The sequence below is a fragment of the Cebus imitator genome, unplaced genomic scaffold (genome assembly GCF_001604975.1).
Source record: "Cebus imitator isolate Cc_AM_T3 unplaced genomic scaffold, Cebus_imitator-1.0 Scaffold598, whole genome shotgun sequence".
In the NCBI taxonomy this organism is placed as follows: Eukaryota; Metazoa; Chordata; class Mammalia; order Primates; family Cebidae; genus Cebus; species Cebus imitator.
The window spans coordinates 805,308-821,633 of record NW_016107913.1 but is presented as its reverse complement, the minus strand read 5'-3'; the positions used below and the strand labels follow the sequence as shown (position 1 = coordinate 821,633).

The 16,326-nt window shown below is 38.5% G+C and overlaps 2 protein-coding genes across 3 annotated transcripts in view; one reads left to right on the top strand and one right to left on the bottom strand.

Annotated features, from left to right (window-relative positions):
• Positions 1 to 14,650, bottom strand: part of ZNF658 (zinc finger protein 658) — a 20,482-nt gene extending 5,832 nt beyond the window's left edge. Inside the window, exons 1-4 of one of the 2 annotated variants that reach the window (XM_017516615.2) lie at positions 14,539 to 14,650; positions 11,872 to 11,930; positions 7,048 to 7,174; positions 6,662 to 6,757 (exon numbers count right to left, since the gene is read on the bottom strand). In XM_017516615.2, the coding sequence (XP_017372104.1) occupies positions 6,662 to 6,757; positions 7,048 to 7,174; positions 11,872 to 11,886 (238 nt within the window). In that variant the 5' untranslated portion in view covers positions 11,887 to 11,930; positions 14,539 to 14,650. The remainder of the gene's footprint in view (positions 1 to 6,661; positions 6,758 to 7,047; positions 7,175 to 11,871; positions 11,931 to 14,538) is intronic. The other variant, XM_037734262.1, reaches the window with a different exon arrangement.
• ZNF484 (zinc finger protein 484) overlaps positions 1 to 16,326 on the top strand; it is a 442,175-nt gene that overhangs the window by 69,691 nt on the left and 356,158 nt on the right. The window lies entirely within an intron of this gene.

Here is a 16,326-nt window from a genome sequence, read left to right as displayed (position 1 = left end):
AAAAAAAAAAAAAAAAAAAAAAAACAAAAAAAAAACTAGACAAAGAGAGGACAATAAATTGAAAGAAAGTAGAAGGATGAAAAAGAGTGAATCAAACCAAAAGCTTAAATATTTTAAAAGTTTTTTTTTTAATAATAAAAGCCATCAGAGAGAAAAAAAAAGAAGACACAAATTATCAATACCAAAAATGCAAGAGAGGACTAACTACTAACACAGCAGACATTCAAGAGATAATAAAACAACATTACCAATAACTCTGTGTTAGTTCGGGCTACTATAACAAATTGCCATAGACTAATAAACTTCTGTTTTTCTCAGCTCAGGAGACTGGAAGTCTGAGATTAGGGTGCCAGCATGGCTGTATTCTTGTGAAGACTTCTGAGTTACAGACTACTCACTTCTTGTTACATCCTTACATGGTGAAAAGCGAATTAGCTAGCTCTGTTATCTTTTTGTAAGGGCATTCTAATCTCTCTTTTTCTTTTCTTTTCTTTAACTATAAAAGCAAATGAACTTTATTTGGATAATCTAAGTAGAAAGAAAGGTAGGTGAATGTGTACTGTACCAGAGAGGACACATTCTATGTCAAATTTAAAACATTATGGCAGAATAATCTAAAAGACATTTATTTCTAAAGAAGCTGTCAGTGAAAAGAAAAGGATATTTATGACAACGTAACATATTAACTTGATTCATTATAATGGTGGATATGTTAACCCTGTGTCTAATTTGCTCAAATTTTAACTATGTTTTCATATGTAAATAAGGCTGAAATCTTTCTGTATGTGTGTGTGTGTGTGTGTGTGTGTGTGTGTGCATGTGTCTGAATGTGTGTGTGTCTGTGTGCACAGTTCCAAATGACAACTCCAGGACCAAATGGTTTTAACTAGTGAATTCTATCAAACATCCAAGGAAGAAATAATACCAATCCTACACAATGTCTTCCAGAAAATAAAAGAGGGAATATTTTCCAAATCATTTTGTAAGGCCTGCCTCATCTTCATGCCAAGATTAGGCAAAGACTCTTCAAGAAAAGAAGAGTCTTTTCAGACCAATATCTGCCATAATATAAATTCAAAAATGCCCCCAAAAGTACATAGAAATAAATAAATATAAATAATAAATCAGTGAATTCTGCCTCGAAAATGACAAACAGTTGCCACATTGCAACACAGTTACTGTAGTTTTTACACTACATTTTAGGTCAATGTAATATCTTATCAGAGGTCTGAAGAATTAAAACCACACAACACATCAATGCCAAAAATTTTAACAAAATTCAAAATCGATTTATTAACTTAATAAAAGGAATCTACAAAAAGCCTATATAACTAACATTATGCTCAAGAGAGACTGAATGTGTTCCCTCTAAGATCAGGAAAAAGACAAGGATGCCTACTACCAGTACCTTTACACAAGATTGCACTGGAAGGACCAGCCAGTGCAATAAGGCAAGAATAAAAACACAAAGATACAGAGTAAATTTACAAAGAAAATCATTTAAAATCTAAAAAGCTCCTTGAACTAGTAACTGTTTTTAGCAAGGGCAGAATCTAAGGCAAATATACAAACCTATGCCTATAAACACAAATGATGAATTGGAATTTGAAATCAGAGAAACAGTATTTATCACAGTACCAAAACAAAATTAAAAACAAAAATTAAAAAAGCCTTTTCATCTTTGTTCTAAAAACTAAAAGACATTAATGAAAGAAATCAAAGGAACAGTAAATAAATCAGTGGGGACATTTTGTACATGGATTGGAAGACACAATTGTTAAAATGTCAGTGCTCTTTAATTTGCTCTATAGATTCAATGGCACACCAGTTTAAATGCCAACATGTTTCCTTTGTAAAGATCATGAAACACATTTAAAAATTTATACAGAAGATGAAAACTGGAGAAGTACTTGATTTCAAAACTTAATAAGCCAGAGTAATCACGTTAATGTGGTATTGGCACAAGGACAGATACATACATGAATGAAAAGAAATAGAAACTACAGAAATAGACCCACAAATATACAGCCATCTATTTTCTAAGAAAAGTGGAAATGCTATTCAGTGGAGAAGTAACAATCTTTCCAAAAATAATGCTGGAATAACTAGACTCCCCGTTCCAAAAAAAATTAAACTTGACACATAACTCATACTTTCTATAGAATTTAACACAAAGTGGATTATCAACTAAGTGTAAAAAGTGAAGCTGTAAAATTTCTAGAAGAAAATAGGATTCCTAAATCTGTTATTTTGAGTTTCAACGTTTCTAGATAGGGTAACAAAGCAGGATCTGTAAAAGAAAATTAATAAGCTGGACTTTACCAAAATTAATATTCAGTTTTAGTGAGCCTCCCCTAAAGTTATACTAGCAGGAGTGAGATGCAGCATCATTACCTGACACATGGGGATGGAAGTCCAGTTCTCCACTGATCTATGCTGACACCCTGGAGGTGGAAGAGGAGGCTTCTACTTTTTTTCTTTTTTTTTTTTTTTTTTTGAGACGGAGTCTTTCTCTTGTCGCCCAGGCTGGAGTGCAATGGTGTGATGTCGGCTTACTGCAACCTCTGCCTCCCAGGTTCAAGTGATTCTCCTGCCTCAGCCTCCAGAGTAGCTGGGATTACAGGTGCCTGCCACCATGCCTGGCTAATTTTTGTACTTTATTAGTAGAGACAGGGTTTCACCATGTTGGCCAGGCTGGTCTCAAACTCCTCACCTCAGCTGATCCGCCTTGACCTCCCAAACTGCTGGGATTATAGGTGTGAGCCATTACTCCTGGCCAAAGATTCTACATTATCCCTGGGCATGGGTGAGAGATCAGGAGCCCCACAAGGACTCTGATGATGCTAACCACCCTGTATTTCATCAGGAGCCAAGACCCCTAGTGCATCTTCATTCTTCTTTCCACCCTTGAAAAGTACTTCACTTTATTATACTCCTCTACAAATATTGCACTTTTTTTTTTTTTGAGACAGAGTCTCATTCTGTTGCCCAGGCTGAAGTGCAGTAGTGGCTCGCCATAAATAACCTCCACCTCCTGGGTTCAAGCAATTCTCGTGCCACAGCCTCCTGATTAACTGGGATTATAGGCATGAGCCACCATGACTGGCTAATTTTTTTGTATTTTTAGTAGAGACAGGGTTTTGCCATATTGGCCAGGCTGGTATCAAACTCCTGGCCTCAAGTGATCTGCCTGCCTCGGCCTCTCAAAGTGCTGTGATTACAAGTGTGAGCTACTGTGCCTGGCTAGATATTGCATTCTTTACAAACTGAAGGTTTGTCACAACACTGAGTTGGGCAAGTCTGTTGGCACCATTTTTCCAACAGCATGTGCTTACTTTGTGTCTGTCCCAGCCATTTTTAGCAATCAAATATTTTAATTAAGCCATGCATACTGTTTTTTAGACATGTTATTCCACATCGAAAAGACTATAGTATAAACATAACTTTTATATGCCCTAGGAAAACAAAAAAATTGTGTGTAACTTGCTTTATTATGATAATTTGCTTCATTGTAGTGGCCTGGAACAGAAACTGCAATCTCTCTAAAGCATGACTATATATACAGATATTTGGCTACACTTAGTGGGTAGAGTAGAAAGGAATACATTTACTCTATCCTTCCCATGGTTAATGCATTCTGTAGTTTATTAAATCCTTCCCTAAGAAGAGTCATTAACCTATTCTATATCATCTTCTAGAGTATTTCTACTTTTGCTTTGATAATTAGTTCTTTAAGCCAATTGAATTTGATTTACTGTTTTGATCTATATGGATACCTCAAGATCCTTTTCCCATTGTTCTCCAGTGTCACCTAAGACCAACTGTCTATCAGGTGCATGTTTTCTCATGATCTTTCTACTCTGTTTCACTAATTTACTAAACCATCCCACCCCCTGCTCCATGCTACTTAGCTGCTCAGAGCTTTGCGTAATATCTGGCAGAGCAGCAAATCCTCCTGCATCACTCTGCTTTATGAATGGGATTGTGTTTGGTATAGCATTACATCTTTACAAATGTACCTCACCACTTGAATTCATCATATAGGTGTTGCTCCTCTTTTATCTTTGATAGGGTTAGCTAAAGTTTCATTCATTTTATTTTTATTGTAAGAAACATTTAGTTTTCCATTTTACTAATTTCCAATTTCACTTTTAAATTCTTCTGCTTTCATTACTGTATTTTTGATGCCATTCTTGCTTAATTTATTAATGAGACTACAAACTTCCTTCTGTCCACTACTTTAGCTATCTCTGATGGTTTGTAACTTGTGGCTACAATTATTTCATTAAGGAAATCAAATCCAAAATTGCATTACACTTTTTCATATATTGTTTAAAAGAGATACTTTAAAATTTTTTCAGGTGGATTGACTCCATTTTATTATTAATTTCTAGATTTGCCAAACTAGGTTCAGAGAATACTGTTTGTGCTTATTCTAATTTGTTGGATTTATTGAGGTTTTCTCTTTAGACTAATAGTATACTCTCACTATTTTATCATTAATCCATTTAAACATTAAAGTTTTGTTTTTTGCATTACCATACATATGCACAAACGTATAGTTCACTTTAATACAAATGTAATTTATATCCTTTCTAGGCATATTTATTTAATTTCCATTGTACCTATTGTTTAATCAGATGAGGCATATTATGATGTCCTAATTCTAATGAGTTTTAAGTTCTTAGAACTCCATTATTTTATGTTTTAGTAACATTGATATGATATTATTTGATGCAGTCATTCAAATCCTTAAAGGTTTTCATTTCTCTGTGCTCTTGAATGACAGCTTTTTCTACTTTAATGTATTTATTGCCTAAATTCTGATCTGAATAATACAGAACATGAAACCTACATTATTTTCTCTTTATTGACTCAACAACTTTACCAATCTTTTATAATTATCTTTCTATGTTATTTATTTAGGGATATCTCTTTTAGACAATCAGTATGATCCAATAATTTACATTTAGTGACTCGGCAACATGCTTGATCTAAATTATGTCAATCTTTATGTGATGCTATTTGTTGGTTATGGCTTCATAAGAAAAACTTTAACTGTGCTTCACTTCAAATAAGATGATTTTACTTTCTTATTCTAAAAATTATCTTGAAAACTATAACTTTTTAAGATTCCTGGAACCATTTATTGGTACAAAGGCTAACAGGCATATAAAAAGATGCCTGATATCATTAGTGACCAGGGAAATTGTTGTCTCATCCTTCCCAAATTCTTATTTTGAAGCCCTACCCAGAGTTTAAGTGTATTTGCAGACAAGGCCTTCATGGAGGCAATCAAGGTAAAAATGAGGTCAGAGGGAAGGGCCCTAATCCAGTAGTATCTTTATAAGATATGTTTATAAGAAGAGGAAAAACATCAGAATATTCTCTCTCTCCCACTGCATGTACACAGAGGAAAGGCCACATGAAAACACAGCAAGAAAGTGGCCGTCTTCAAGCCAGGAAGAGAGGCTTCATTAGAAACCAACTTCTTAGCACTTTTATCTTGGACTTCCAGCCTCCAGAATCACAAGAATTTCTGCTGTTTAAGCTTCCCAGCCTATGGTATTTATTATAATAGCCCTAGCTGACTAATACAGAAATGTAAAGCAAAACCACAGTGAGATATTGCTTCATAACCACGGGGTGGCCAGAATCAAAAAGTCAAATAATAGCAAGTATTGGTGAGGATGTGGAGAAATCAGAATCCCCATATGCTGTTGTTAGGAATGGAAAATGACACATTTAGAACAACAGTCTGGTGGTTCCTCAAACAGATAAAGACACAGATACCATATGACCCAGCAGTTTCACTCCTAGGAACAGACACTTAAGAAATAAAAACAATTGTCCATGCAAAAACTTGTAAATAAATGTTTATATTAGCATTATTTGTAGGTAGAATCCCAAATATCTACTGACTGATGAATGGACAAACAGGTGGTATATCGACACAACAGAACATTTGGCCATAAAAAGAAAGAAACATGTATTCTATAACTAGTTGTAAATATAATGCTAAAGAAAACAAGCCAATCACAAAAGACCACATATTATATATGATTCCATTTATATGAAATGTCCAAAATAAGCAGTTCTATAGAGACAGAAGTAGACTGGTGGTTACCTAGAGCTGCAGAGGGGATAGGAGAGTGACAACTAAAGGGTACAGGTTTCTTTGAGGTGATGAAAATTAACTAGCGATGTCTGCATATACAGTCATCCTCTGGTATCCATGGGGAACTGGTTCCAGGATGCTCTTGAATACCAAAATCTGCAAATGCATAGGTTATATGCAATTATAGATTATATCATTGCATATAACCTATGCACATCCTCTTGTATACTTTAAATCATCACCACATTAATTATGCTACCTAATACAATGAAAATATCATGTTAATAATTGTTATACTATATTGTTCAGGGAATGATGACAGGAAAAAAATGTCTACACATGATGAATGGAAGTGTAATATTTCCTCCCTGAATAGTTTTGATCTGTGGTTGCTTGAAGTCACTGAACTGTATACTCTAAATGAGTGAATTGTATAAGATGTGAATTATATCTCAATAAAGCTGTTAAAAAAAAACTTTCAAAGTTGCTCTCTCTCTAAAGTCTCTCTAGCCCAGAGGGCTCCTTCTGTTAACATCCACTCACCCGGGTACCTCTGGTTCAGGAATTCATCTTCTAAGGACCATGGCTCTTCTCCTTGCTCCAACTGGGAGATCACCTTGGGTTTGGTAATGCAATATCCTATAAACAAAATAATTAAAGGTATACATGGACCAGATCCACGAGCTTTTAAGTTTCCAAAGTTGAAAAAAGATACGGCAGCAAAGCATTAACTGAGAATATTCATTTGAGGTTTTTATTGGGGAAGTAATAACACCTTTCTTTTGTTTCTGTAAAGATTTCAACTACTTCAGACCTTTTAATCCAAAGCCTATAAACTCTTTAATTTCTATAAAGGGTCCGTGTGTTTTGATAATTTTTAAAAAGGGAACATATATTCTAGAGAGAGCCCCATGGTAAGCTGTGCTCACCCACTGAGACGAGGTGGCTATAGTTCTCCAGCATCACATCTCTGTAGAGAGTCCACTCGACAGGGCCCAGGTGCTGCCACTCCTCCTGGGTGAATTCCACAGCCACATCCTGGAATGACACTGATGCCTGTAACAACATTTATCACAACAAATGTAACAACGGTTTGTTCAAAGGTTCAGAATTAGGTGACACAGAAAATATCTTTGAGAGCTACTACTTTGAGGCTCTAAAATGAATGGTTATAAAGGCCTATTTTAGACCCAGTATTATCTTAACATATGTTACTTAACGAAAACATTTTTAACTGGCCATAATTTATCTATTTACATTTATGAATTCTAGGTTTGAAGACAAAAAGGAATTCAGTGTAAAACAACTTTCTACAACTTCCTTCCAACCACCTCCTTCCTTCTTCCACATCTCTGCAGATTATCGAGGGTAGTCTCTAGGACATTCACACCCTCCCTGGACATCATCACTGTAAATACTGGGGGCTAAGGAAGAGATACATGTGAGGTCTGGAGATACCCTGACCAAGCTTATGTATCAATAAATGTATACAATATACAAGCATAGAGCACGTGAAGAGCAGAGAACAGCTACAAGATAGTTGGAACCAAAGAGACCAGTGTAAGAGAACACTTCCTACACAGAAGTCCCAGCAATGGATGTAAGAATAGGGATGTAATCACAGAAGAGAAGCTACAACCATTTAATAACTACTTTCCTGTACAGCTACTCAGTCCAGCTGCATAAGCAGCTCCTTTTAAAAAGATTTTGTTTTTAATTGACAGGCAAATATTTCAAATTATATCTCACTTACATGTGGAATCTAAAAAGTTCAAACTCATAGATGTAGAGAGTAGAATGTTGGTTACCAGAGGCTGCAGGTGAGGGGCGAGGAATGGGGAGGCACTGGTCAAAGGGCACAAAGTTTCAGTTACATGAGAGGAATATTTTTTTGAGATATTGCACAGGATGATGACTAGTGTGAATAATAATGTATATTTCAAAATGAGCAGCTGCTTGGTGGTGCCAAAACTGGTATTTGAGAAACAAGAAAAAATGTGTTAGAAAATTCAGTGAGAGTTCTGTTCATGTTGGTACACAGCTAGAAATATTCCTTCGACCAGGACACACGATTTTAGAGCACAAAAGGGAAGATGGGGATGAAGACAAGCATTTATGAGTCACTAGCAATTCGGGTGGTAAGTGAGGTTAGCAAAGACAGACAGACAGCTTCTTGAGCACGTAGGGATTGAAGAAAGAAAAGAACCAAAAACAATACCTGAGGAACCACAAAGAAGAAAAAGTACAGACCACAAAGCCAGAGATGTTTTCTGAAATATAATAATAGAATCAGGAGGGGGCAGAGTCTTAGAAATTTAGAAAAGAGAAACTTTCCACAACAAAAAGACTTCAAATTAGCAAGTGATGACAGATACTGAAGTAGAGATCCAAGAAAATTCCTTCTTCCACAGAAGCAATTAGGAACTGGCAAAAACTGTAGAATCCACTTTTTCAGAACTCTAGAAGCTACCAAAGGCTTACAGCAATCCGCAGAACATTGATATCAGAAAAACAGCTGCATCACAGTAAGAACAATGATCTTGTGTCATTTCAACCTGCCCTATCTCCCTCCCCCTTGCTCCAACTCGGCATTAGCTTTAAGAAATGTCTGACGCAACAGGGGAATCTAGCAGCCTGGTATCCACTGGATGAGGCAGACTGGGTCGCAGGTCAGCCAAAGCCTCATTCCCAGAAAATGCTCATTATCTGACCAAATCTGTGGTTCCCTGGAGAACTCACTTGCAAGGCTTATTGTATGAATTAACTCAGAGTTCCCCAGTGTGAAAAGCCTTATCCTTGAAGGCATTTGCCAGAAATATTCAAAGGCAATTGTTTAACTTAGCAGCTACCTGAGGCTGTGGATAACACCTGACACGGATAATAATCTAATCAAAAACCTTTATTAGAAAGGAAAAACTGGGGAATGGAATGTTCAGGAAGTTTTTGAAAAGCTTCTACAGATTCTAGAGACTCTAGAAGGTCTCCTACATGCATAGTGCTGAGCATATGCCCAGGACTGTGAATATGCTCTGGAAAGATGTGAGAAGGTCCTACACTGTTACCCTGGGTAACCCTGAGGTTTAGGGTGAACAGGAAGTGAAGGCTAACATGGAGTTATAAATTGCCTGGATGACTGTTAAAGGAATGCTGTAGCACTCATGAGGCTCTTTGGCAAAGACTGAGAGACTTACTTAAGGTTTCAGGCATCCAAGAAAATTTCTGCAGACTTCTGCAGCCACACATGATAATAAACACAGGCTCTACTGAATCAGTTGAAAAAGTCGCCAAATTTCAACAACAATCCCAGCAAATCAAGAAAGTTTTCTAGAGCTGCCACCTTATTTTATTTAAAATGTATAGTTTTCAACAACAACAAAAAAAATGCAAAACAAGAAAAGAAACAACCAAGTAAGACTCATATGCAGGAAAAAAGTACAATCAACAGAAACTGCTCATGAGGAAGCAGGCATTCGACTTACTAGACAATGACTTTAAATCAACTATTTTACATACAGTCAAAGACTTAGAGGAAATGATATATAAGGACTAAAAGAAAGTATTAGAATAACATCTCATCCAATAAAGGATATCAATAGACAAAAACTATAAAAAGGAACCAAATAGAAACTCTAAAGATGAAAAGTACAAAACTAAAACAAACATTTTACCAAAGAAAAACTGTTCAACAGTAGGTCTGAGCAGGTGGAAGAATGAAACAACTGGACAACATGCCACTGAGATTATGCAGTGAGAAACAAAGAAAAATAACAAGAAATGAACTGTTGGACAGCATCAAGCTTACCAATATATGCCAAATAGACTAACAGGGTAAAGATAGAAAGGGTCTAAAACAGTATCAGAATAATGGCTAAGAAACCCCCAAAGCTGATGAAAACGATAAATCTACATATCCAAATGCTTCACATACTTTAAGTAGGATACAATTGGAAATCCACACTGGCTGAGGGGGGTGGCTCACGTCTGTAATATCAGCACTTTGGGAGGCTGAGGCAGGCGGATCACTTGAGGCCAAGAGTTCAAAACCAGCCTGGCCAACGTAGCAAAACCCCACTTCTATTAAAAATACAAAAATTAGGCAGGCATGATGGTGAAAGTCTGTAATCCCAGCTATTCAGGAGGCTGATCCACAAGAATCACTTGAACCTGGGAGGTAGAGGTTACAGTGAGCCAAGATCGTGCCACTGCACTCAAGTCTGGGTGACAGAGCAGGAGACTGTCTCTAGATAGATAGATAGATAGATAGATAGACAGATAGATAGAAATCCACACCTGGACATGAGAGTCAGAATGTAAAAAAAATAGAGAGATAATCACGATAGCCATAACAGAGAAAGAAGTCATCATATTAAAGGCTGATTTTTAATGAGAAACAATGAAGGACAGAGGGCAATGGGATGACATATTCAAAGTGCTGAAACAAAGACTGTCAACCAATAACCTCTATATCCAGGAAAAATGGAGATATTGTAATCTTGCCAAGTAAACAAAACCTGAGAGAATTCATCACAGGCAAGACCGCCCATAAGAAATAATAAAGAGAGTGGTTCAGCAAAACTGTAGAGACAGAGGAGCAGGTTAGCAGTTGTTTGGGGTTCATAGGGAATGGAGTGGTAGTTATAGTGTACACAGCTTCATTCTCAGGCAAGAAAAATGGTCAAAATTGACTATTGGGATATTAGCACATTGTCTCAGAATATACTAAAAAAAAAAAAACACTGAATTCTACACTTCAAATGGGTAAATGGTAAGATATGGAATTGAATCTCAAAAAAGGAATTTTAAAAAAAGAAAAAACAAGGGAAGACAAAATCATCTGGAGACAACAGAGAAGACTAAAGAGCCAGGAGAGAAACTGAGGCTGAGCCAAATGAAAGGACAAGGAAGGTGGCTCCATGAAGACATCAGCAGGGGAATGACAGGAGAGTGGAGGATATCAGTAACGGGGAAATGTTCCAGGACAGAGTGAGACATTGAGCCAAGTGCTTCGGAAAAGCCAAGCAAGGAAAGGAAACGACCACACCCACTGCATTTGATTAACCTCTGGGTAGGGACACTGGAGTTCCCAGGCAAGTTGGAGAAAAACCAAGGCATCCTACGGAGATTTGACATTAAATACCAAGTGTGAAAATACCTGAAAGAGAACAAAATTTTGGACTGCCTGCTGAGCAACCTGAATATCACCGTACTTAAAATATTTATGGAGAGTGATGTTAAAAACATTCAGTTGATTTATTAGAAAAATATTAAATTCAACCCCTGCATTGGAGTTGCATTGGAGTTCTTGAAAAACAATACTGAATGTGTTCAAATTTAGCATTATAGTTTCTACTTCTATTGAAGAAGAAATAATATTCTGTTATTTGGCAATTTATTAACTAAGTCACCTACTTGAAGAATAAATACATTTCATTATCTTTATTGTTATATTCCATGATAAATCAGTTTGCTTTATCCTTCTCATCAATGTAAACCTTTAAGTATTGTCTGTCTGACACTCTACCATGGCTGTCAAGAACCTCAGAAATAAATGTGAAGCACAATTTCGTAAATTTGTAATATCAGAGGATCTGCCTCTCTCCACATGCCACTTTGCTCTGCTGTTCACCTACATTTCTACACCTTCTGTGAATGTGTCTGATCCATTTCTATTTCTGCTTTTCCATGTTAATGTAGACATATAAACTCTTAAGAATCAATTGCAAAATTAACTGATTTTTAAAAACCAAACTCACCTGAGAGGTATTCATTTTCTGTTGCTCCTGGAAGAGTGTAGAGAACTGTGGAGCTTCAGCTGGGGAGGAGGAAAGATCGATGGGGTCATGAGAGACCTGGTCTGCCTCATACTTCCTACAGAAATGGTCCCTGACATAAAATGGTTCAACCTGACAATGGTTTTACTACGACATAATTCCATTGTAAGTAAGAAGCATGTAATCCTATTCACGTGCCTAAAAAAAATTTCATCACTCTCAGTTGGAGAAAAGGATTCCCAATGCAGAATGTCCTTTTGACTCTTGAAAAGGGACAAGAAGGGCCACTCGAAGATAGCAACACCTGAACATGTGAACCTCTGATAGGATTACGTGTGCTTAGCCTTGCATTTTCACTAAGCAAAGTTATACTGGTTTTTGTTGATTTACTAATAATTATGTTGATTTATTAACAATTACGTTCCCTTTTGGACAAACAAAAAAGTAAAAATAAAACAAAGGATTAAACAAGTTCAGGTACACAGAGGTGAAGCTGTTTACCTTCATTAAAACTAATGTCAAAAAACTACCCAGCCGGGCATGGTGGCTCATGCCTATAATCCCAGCAATTTGGGAGCCCAAGGTGGGTGAACTGCTGGAGGCCAAAAGTTCGAGACCAGCCTGGCCAACATGGCAAAATCCTGTCTCTACTAAAAAGAGAAAACATAAAAAACAAATTTAAAAATAATTTTTTAAAAAAGGAACTACTCAGGCTAATTTATTAATCCAGTTCTTACTGTTTTTATACCCAGAGTTAGAGTTTCCACAGAAAAAATAAAGATGGGATGTTTTATGCAAGGAATTTCAGGCCCAATATTTTGGGGCTTCCAATATAGGAAATTCTTCCTCCCCTACCAGGAAAGAGGGAGAATTAGTATTACTCTAAATGCCACATGTGGTGATGAACACGGTGTGAGAGACTCAGAATGTGGAAGAAGTGAAGGGAGAATGGCAGAAAATGGGCTGCTGTTTGGGATCTGGACAGCTGATTACGTCTTCCCTGGATATCATGTCCTAACCAGCCCTCAAGTAAAGTGTCTTTTTCCACTCATCTTGACAATCACTCAACCCTCTCAACTGCAGGGAATCACCTTCTGCAAGTTAGTCCATAGCAAAGTCACACATTCTGGGATGGCTTCTGGATATGGTGACATCACTAAATCTGACTCATATTATACAGGGAATCAAGAATGCCGCTGGGGAAGCAATCAGAACTCGCTCCTTTCTAGAATCTTCTGCCTCTGCTCTGAAGCTCTAGAAGAGATCTCCTCCATCAAATGGGCTATTGTTCTATGGCAGTGGTCCCTAGGACTCCCTCTTTATTGCCTCGTAGGAGCTGCTTTGATCCAGAGGGGCTGTATCTTGGGCCTGAGAAACTCACTTTACTTGAAACCTTCACCTAATACCCTAAACCTGACTCTCGAGATTCACTAAAAATCTGCTGTTCAGCACTGCAACCATCAGCCACATACAACCATTGCACACCTGAAGTTTGGCCAGTGCCACAAGCTGAATATTTAGGATGCAATGAGTTAAGTAAAATAAAGCAGTAAAACTGATTTTGCCTGCCTCTTCCCTTTACTGTAGCTACTGCAAAATTCTAAACTCTTCTGGTTTTTTTTTGTTTTTTTTTTCTTTTTTGAAACAGAGTCTCACCTAGTCGACAGAGCAAGACTCTGTCTCAAAAAAGAATTTTGCAGTGGCTCACTAAAGCCTCTGCCTCCCCTGGGTTCAAACGATTCTCGTGCCTCAGCCTCCCAAGTAGCTGGGATTACAGGTGTGAGCCACCGTGCCTTGTCAAAAATTCTTAATTATATTTGTGTTTGCCTTATCTTTCTACTGGACAAGACAGCACTAGAGTATCAATCTGTGCCTTTGCAGGGAGAGACAGCGGGAACAGTACAAGAGGTATCAGGAGCCTCAACCTGAATCCGAGGTCCTGTAGAGACCCGACAGATCGCAGGATGTATTTACCACTTGGTGAGATTCTGTCCACATCCACTTCACAATCATCTACGCACATCTGGTGACAGGCCACTCTGCAAAAGCGCTCTGAAGGCTTTAGGCCAGTACTGGCAAGTCTGGGTTTCAGATAGACAGCATAATAGAAAGAGCAGGACAGGAGTCACATCTCTTGGCATTTGCACCTCACCTCACTCACCTCCCAGTGTGTGTCTCGGGGTACCCATCCCCATGAACTTCCGTTCGTTTTTTAAAAATGGCATGTTTTTATACCAAGATGGGTCGTTGTGAAGGTTAAGTGAAATACCAAACGATGAGAACAAGTGTCTCATAATTCTGAGAGCAGGTTACATTTCACACAGTGACTATTACAGAAACTTGACAAAATGCTTCACAGGTGACAACTTATTTAATTCTCAGAATAGCAACACGAGTTACTAGTAATCTCCTCCTGTTTGCCGTCAACCTTATCCATGCACATTCCCCTTCTCGCGCCCGCAGCTCCGCTGGGCCGGGCAGCCCCCACTACTGCGGACAGGACTCGGCCCCTGCCCGCGACCCGGGCAAGGGAGGAGAGGGAGGACCAGCCTGGGGACTCCCGAGGCTGCCTGCTGCTGTCCACTGCACACGAGCCCGCCCGTCCCCAAGTCCCCGGGCCGCGCGGAGCCCCGTCACCGGCGCTCTCACCCCAGGTGCGCAGCCTCGGCTCCCGCGCAGACCTAAGACCTCGGACACCTTGTCCCTTTCAGGCCTGGGAACGCGGACTACAGGAGGCGAGGCTGGGTTTACGCATGCGCAGAGGGAGCGCCGAAGCCCCATTCCCGAAGTGCTACGCGGTAGGCGCGTAACATTGAAAACTGCAATTCCCATAAGCCCATGCGCCCGATGGAAGTATAATTTTTTCTGCTTCTTTGACCCGCTGGAAGGGACCCTTGGAGCCCAGGCAGAGTTTCCCAAAATTCCCTGAGGTTGTCAGCATGATCACAAACTGCGATGCATGGTCCTAGATACAATCTTGGTTGGAGAAAAAAGCAGCTGCCAACAGACATTAACAATTGGAGAAACATGACTTTCGACAGGAAATTAGAAATATTAAGAAAAATTACCATTACTTTGAGAATAATATCTAGACAATGTAGGACATTGTTCTCATATTTAAAAGATAGGTACGGAAACATTTACAATTGTATGTTTGTAGTTTAATTGAAATACTTTAAAAATGATTTCTCAAAACAATGAGAGAAAGCAAATATAGTGAAAAGTGAAGAATTGTTAAATCTGTATAATACCGTGCAGGTGATGCTCATTTTACTATTTTCTACTATTCTGAGGGTCTGATTTTTTTTCCCCATACTCAGTAAAAGACGTGTGGGAGAGTGTGGTGCAAGGGGAGTGGAGAGACTTTACTATCCCTTCAAAAATACGCCTTTAAATTCAAAGTTGCCAAGTAAAATGAAAGTACATAAAAATAGCTTTATGAATAAGGTTGTGAAATAGAACAAATACTACAAAACATAAAAGAGTAACATCTGTGATCAACAGGGTTTATAGGGGTTGGAGGAGGAAGCTAACTGTTCAAAATACATGTAATGCTTGAAAACACATGCAACCCAAAATATGAAAATGATTATTATACCAACTTTGCATTTTCATGAGGGAACCCTCCTTGAGATGTGTATACCCATCTGACTGTTTAACGAATTAGGAATAGATAGGTGCAATAACATTTTTTTTTTAATTCATAGACTTTTTTTTTTTTTGAGATGGGTTTTGCTCTGCCGCCCAGCCTGGAGTGCAGTAGCGCTATCCAGGCTCTCTGCAACCTCCGCCTCCGGGTTCAATTGCCTCTCCAACGTCAGCCTCCTGAGTAGCTGGGACTGCAGGTATGGGCCACCATGCCTGGCTAATTTTTTTGTTTTTGTTTTTGAGATCGAGTTTCTCTCTTGTTGCCCAGGCTGGAGGGCAATGGCGGGACCTCAACTCACTGCAACCTCTGCCTCCCGGATTTAAGCGATTCTCCTGCCTCAGCCTCCCAAGTAGCTGGGATTACAGGCACCCGCCACCATGCCTGGGTAATTTTTTGTATTTTAAGTAGTGATAGGGTTTCACCATGTTGGTCAGGATTGTCTTGAACTCATGACCTCAGGTGACCTACCCACCTCGGCCCCCCCCAAAGTGCTAGATTACAGGCGTGAGCCACCGTTCCTGCCCTTTCTGTATTTTTTTTTTTTTTTTGTAGAGATAGGGTTTCACTGTGTTTCCGAGGCTGGTCTCAGACTCCTGGGTACAAGCCATCTGTCTGCCTCAGCATCCCAAAATGCTGGGATATTAACAGATATACAGAGTAGTTTTAGGCATACAGAAGAATTGAGCAGAAAGCACAGAGTTCCCATATACCTTCTCTCATCAACCCACACAGTTTCCCCTATTAATATATTGCATTCGTTTAGTACATTTAAAATACGCAGTCTACAT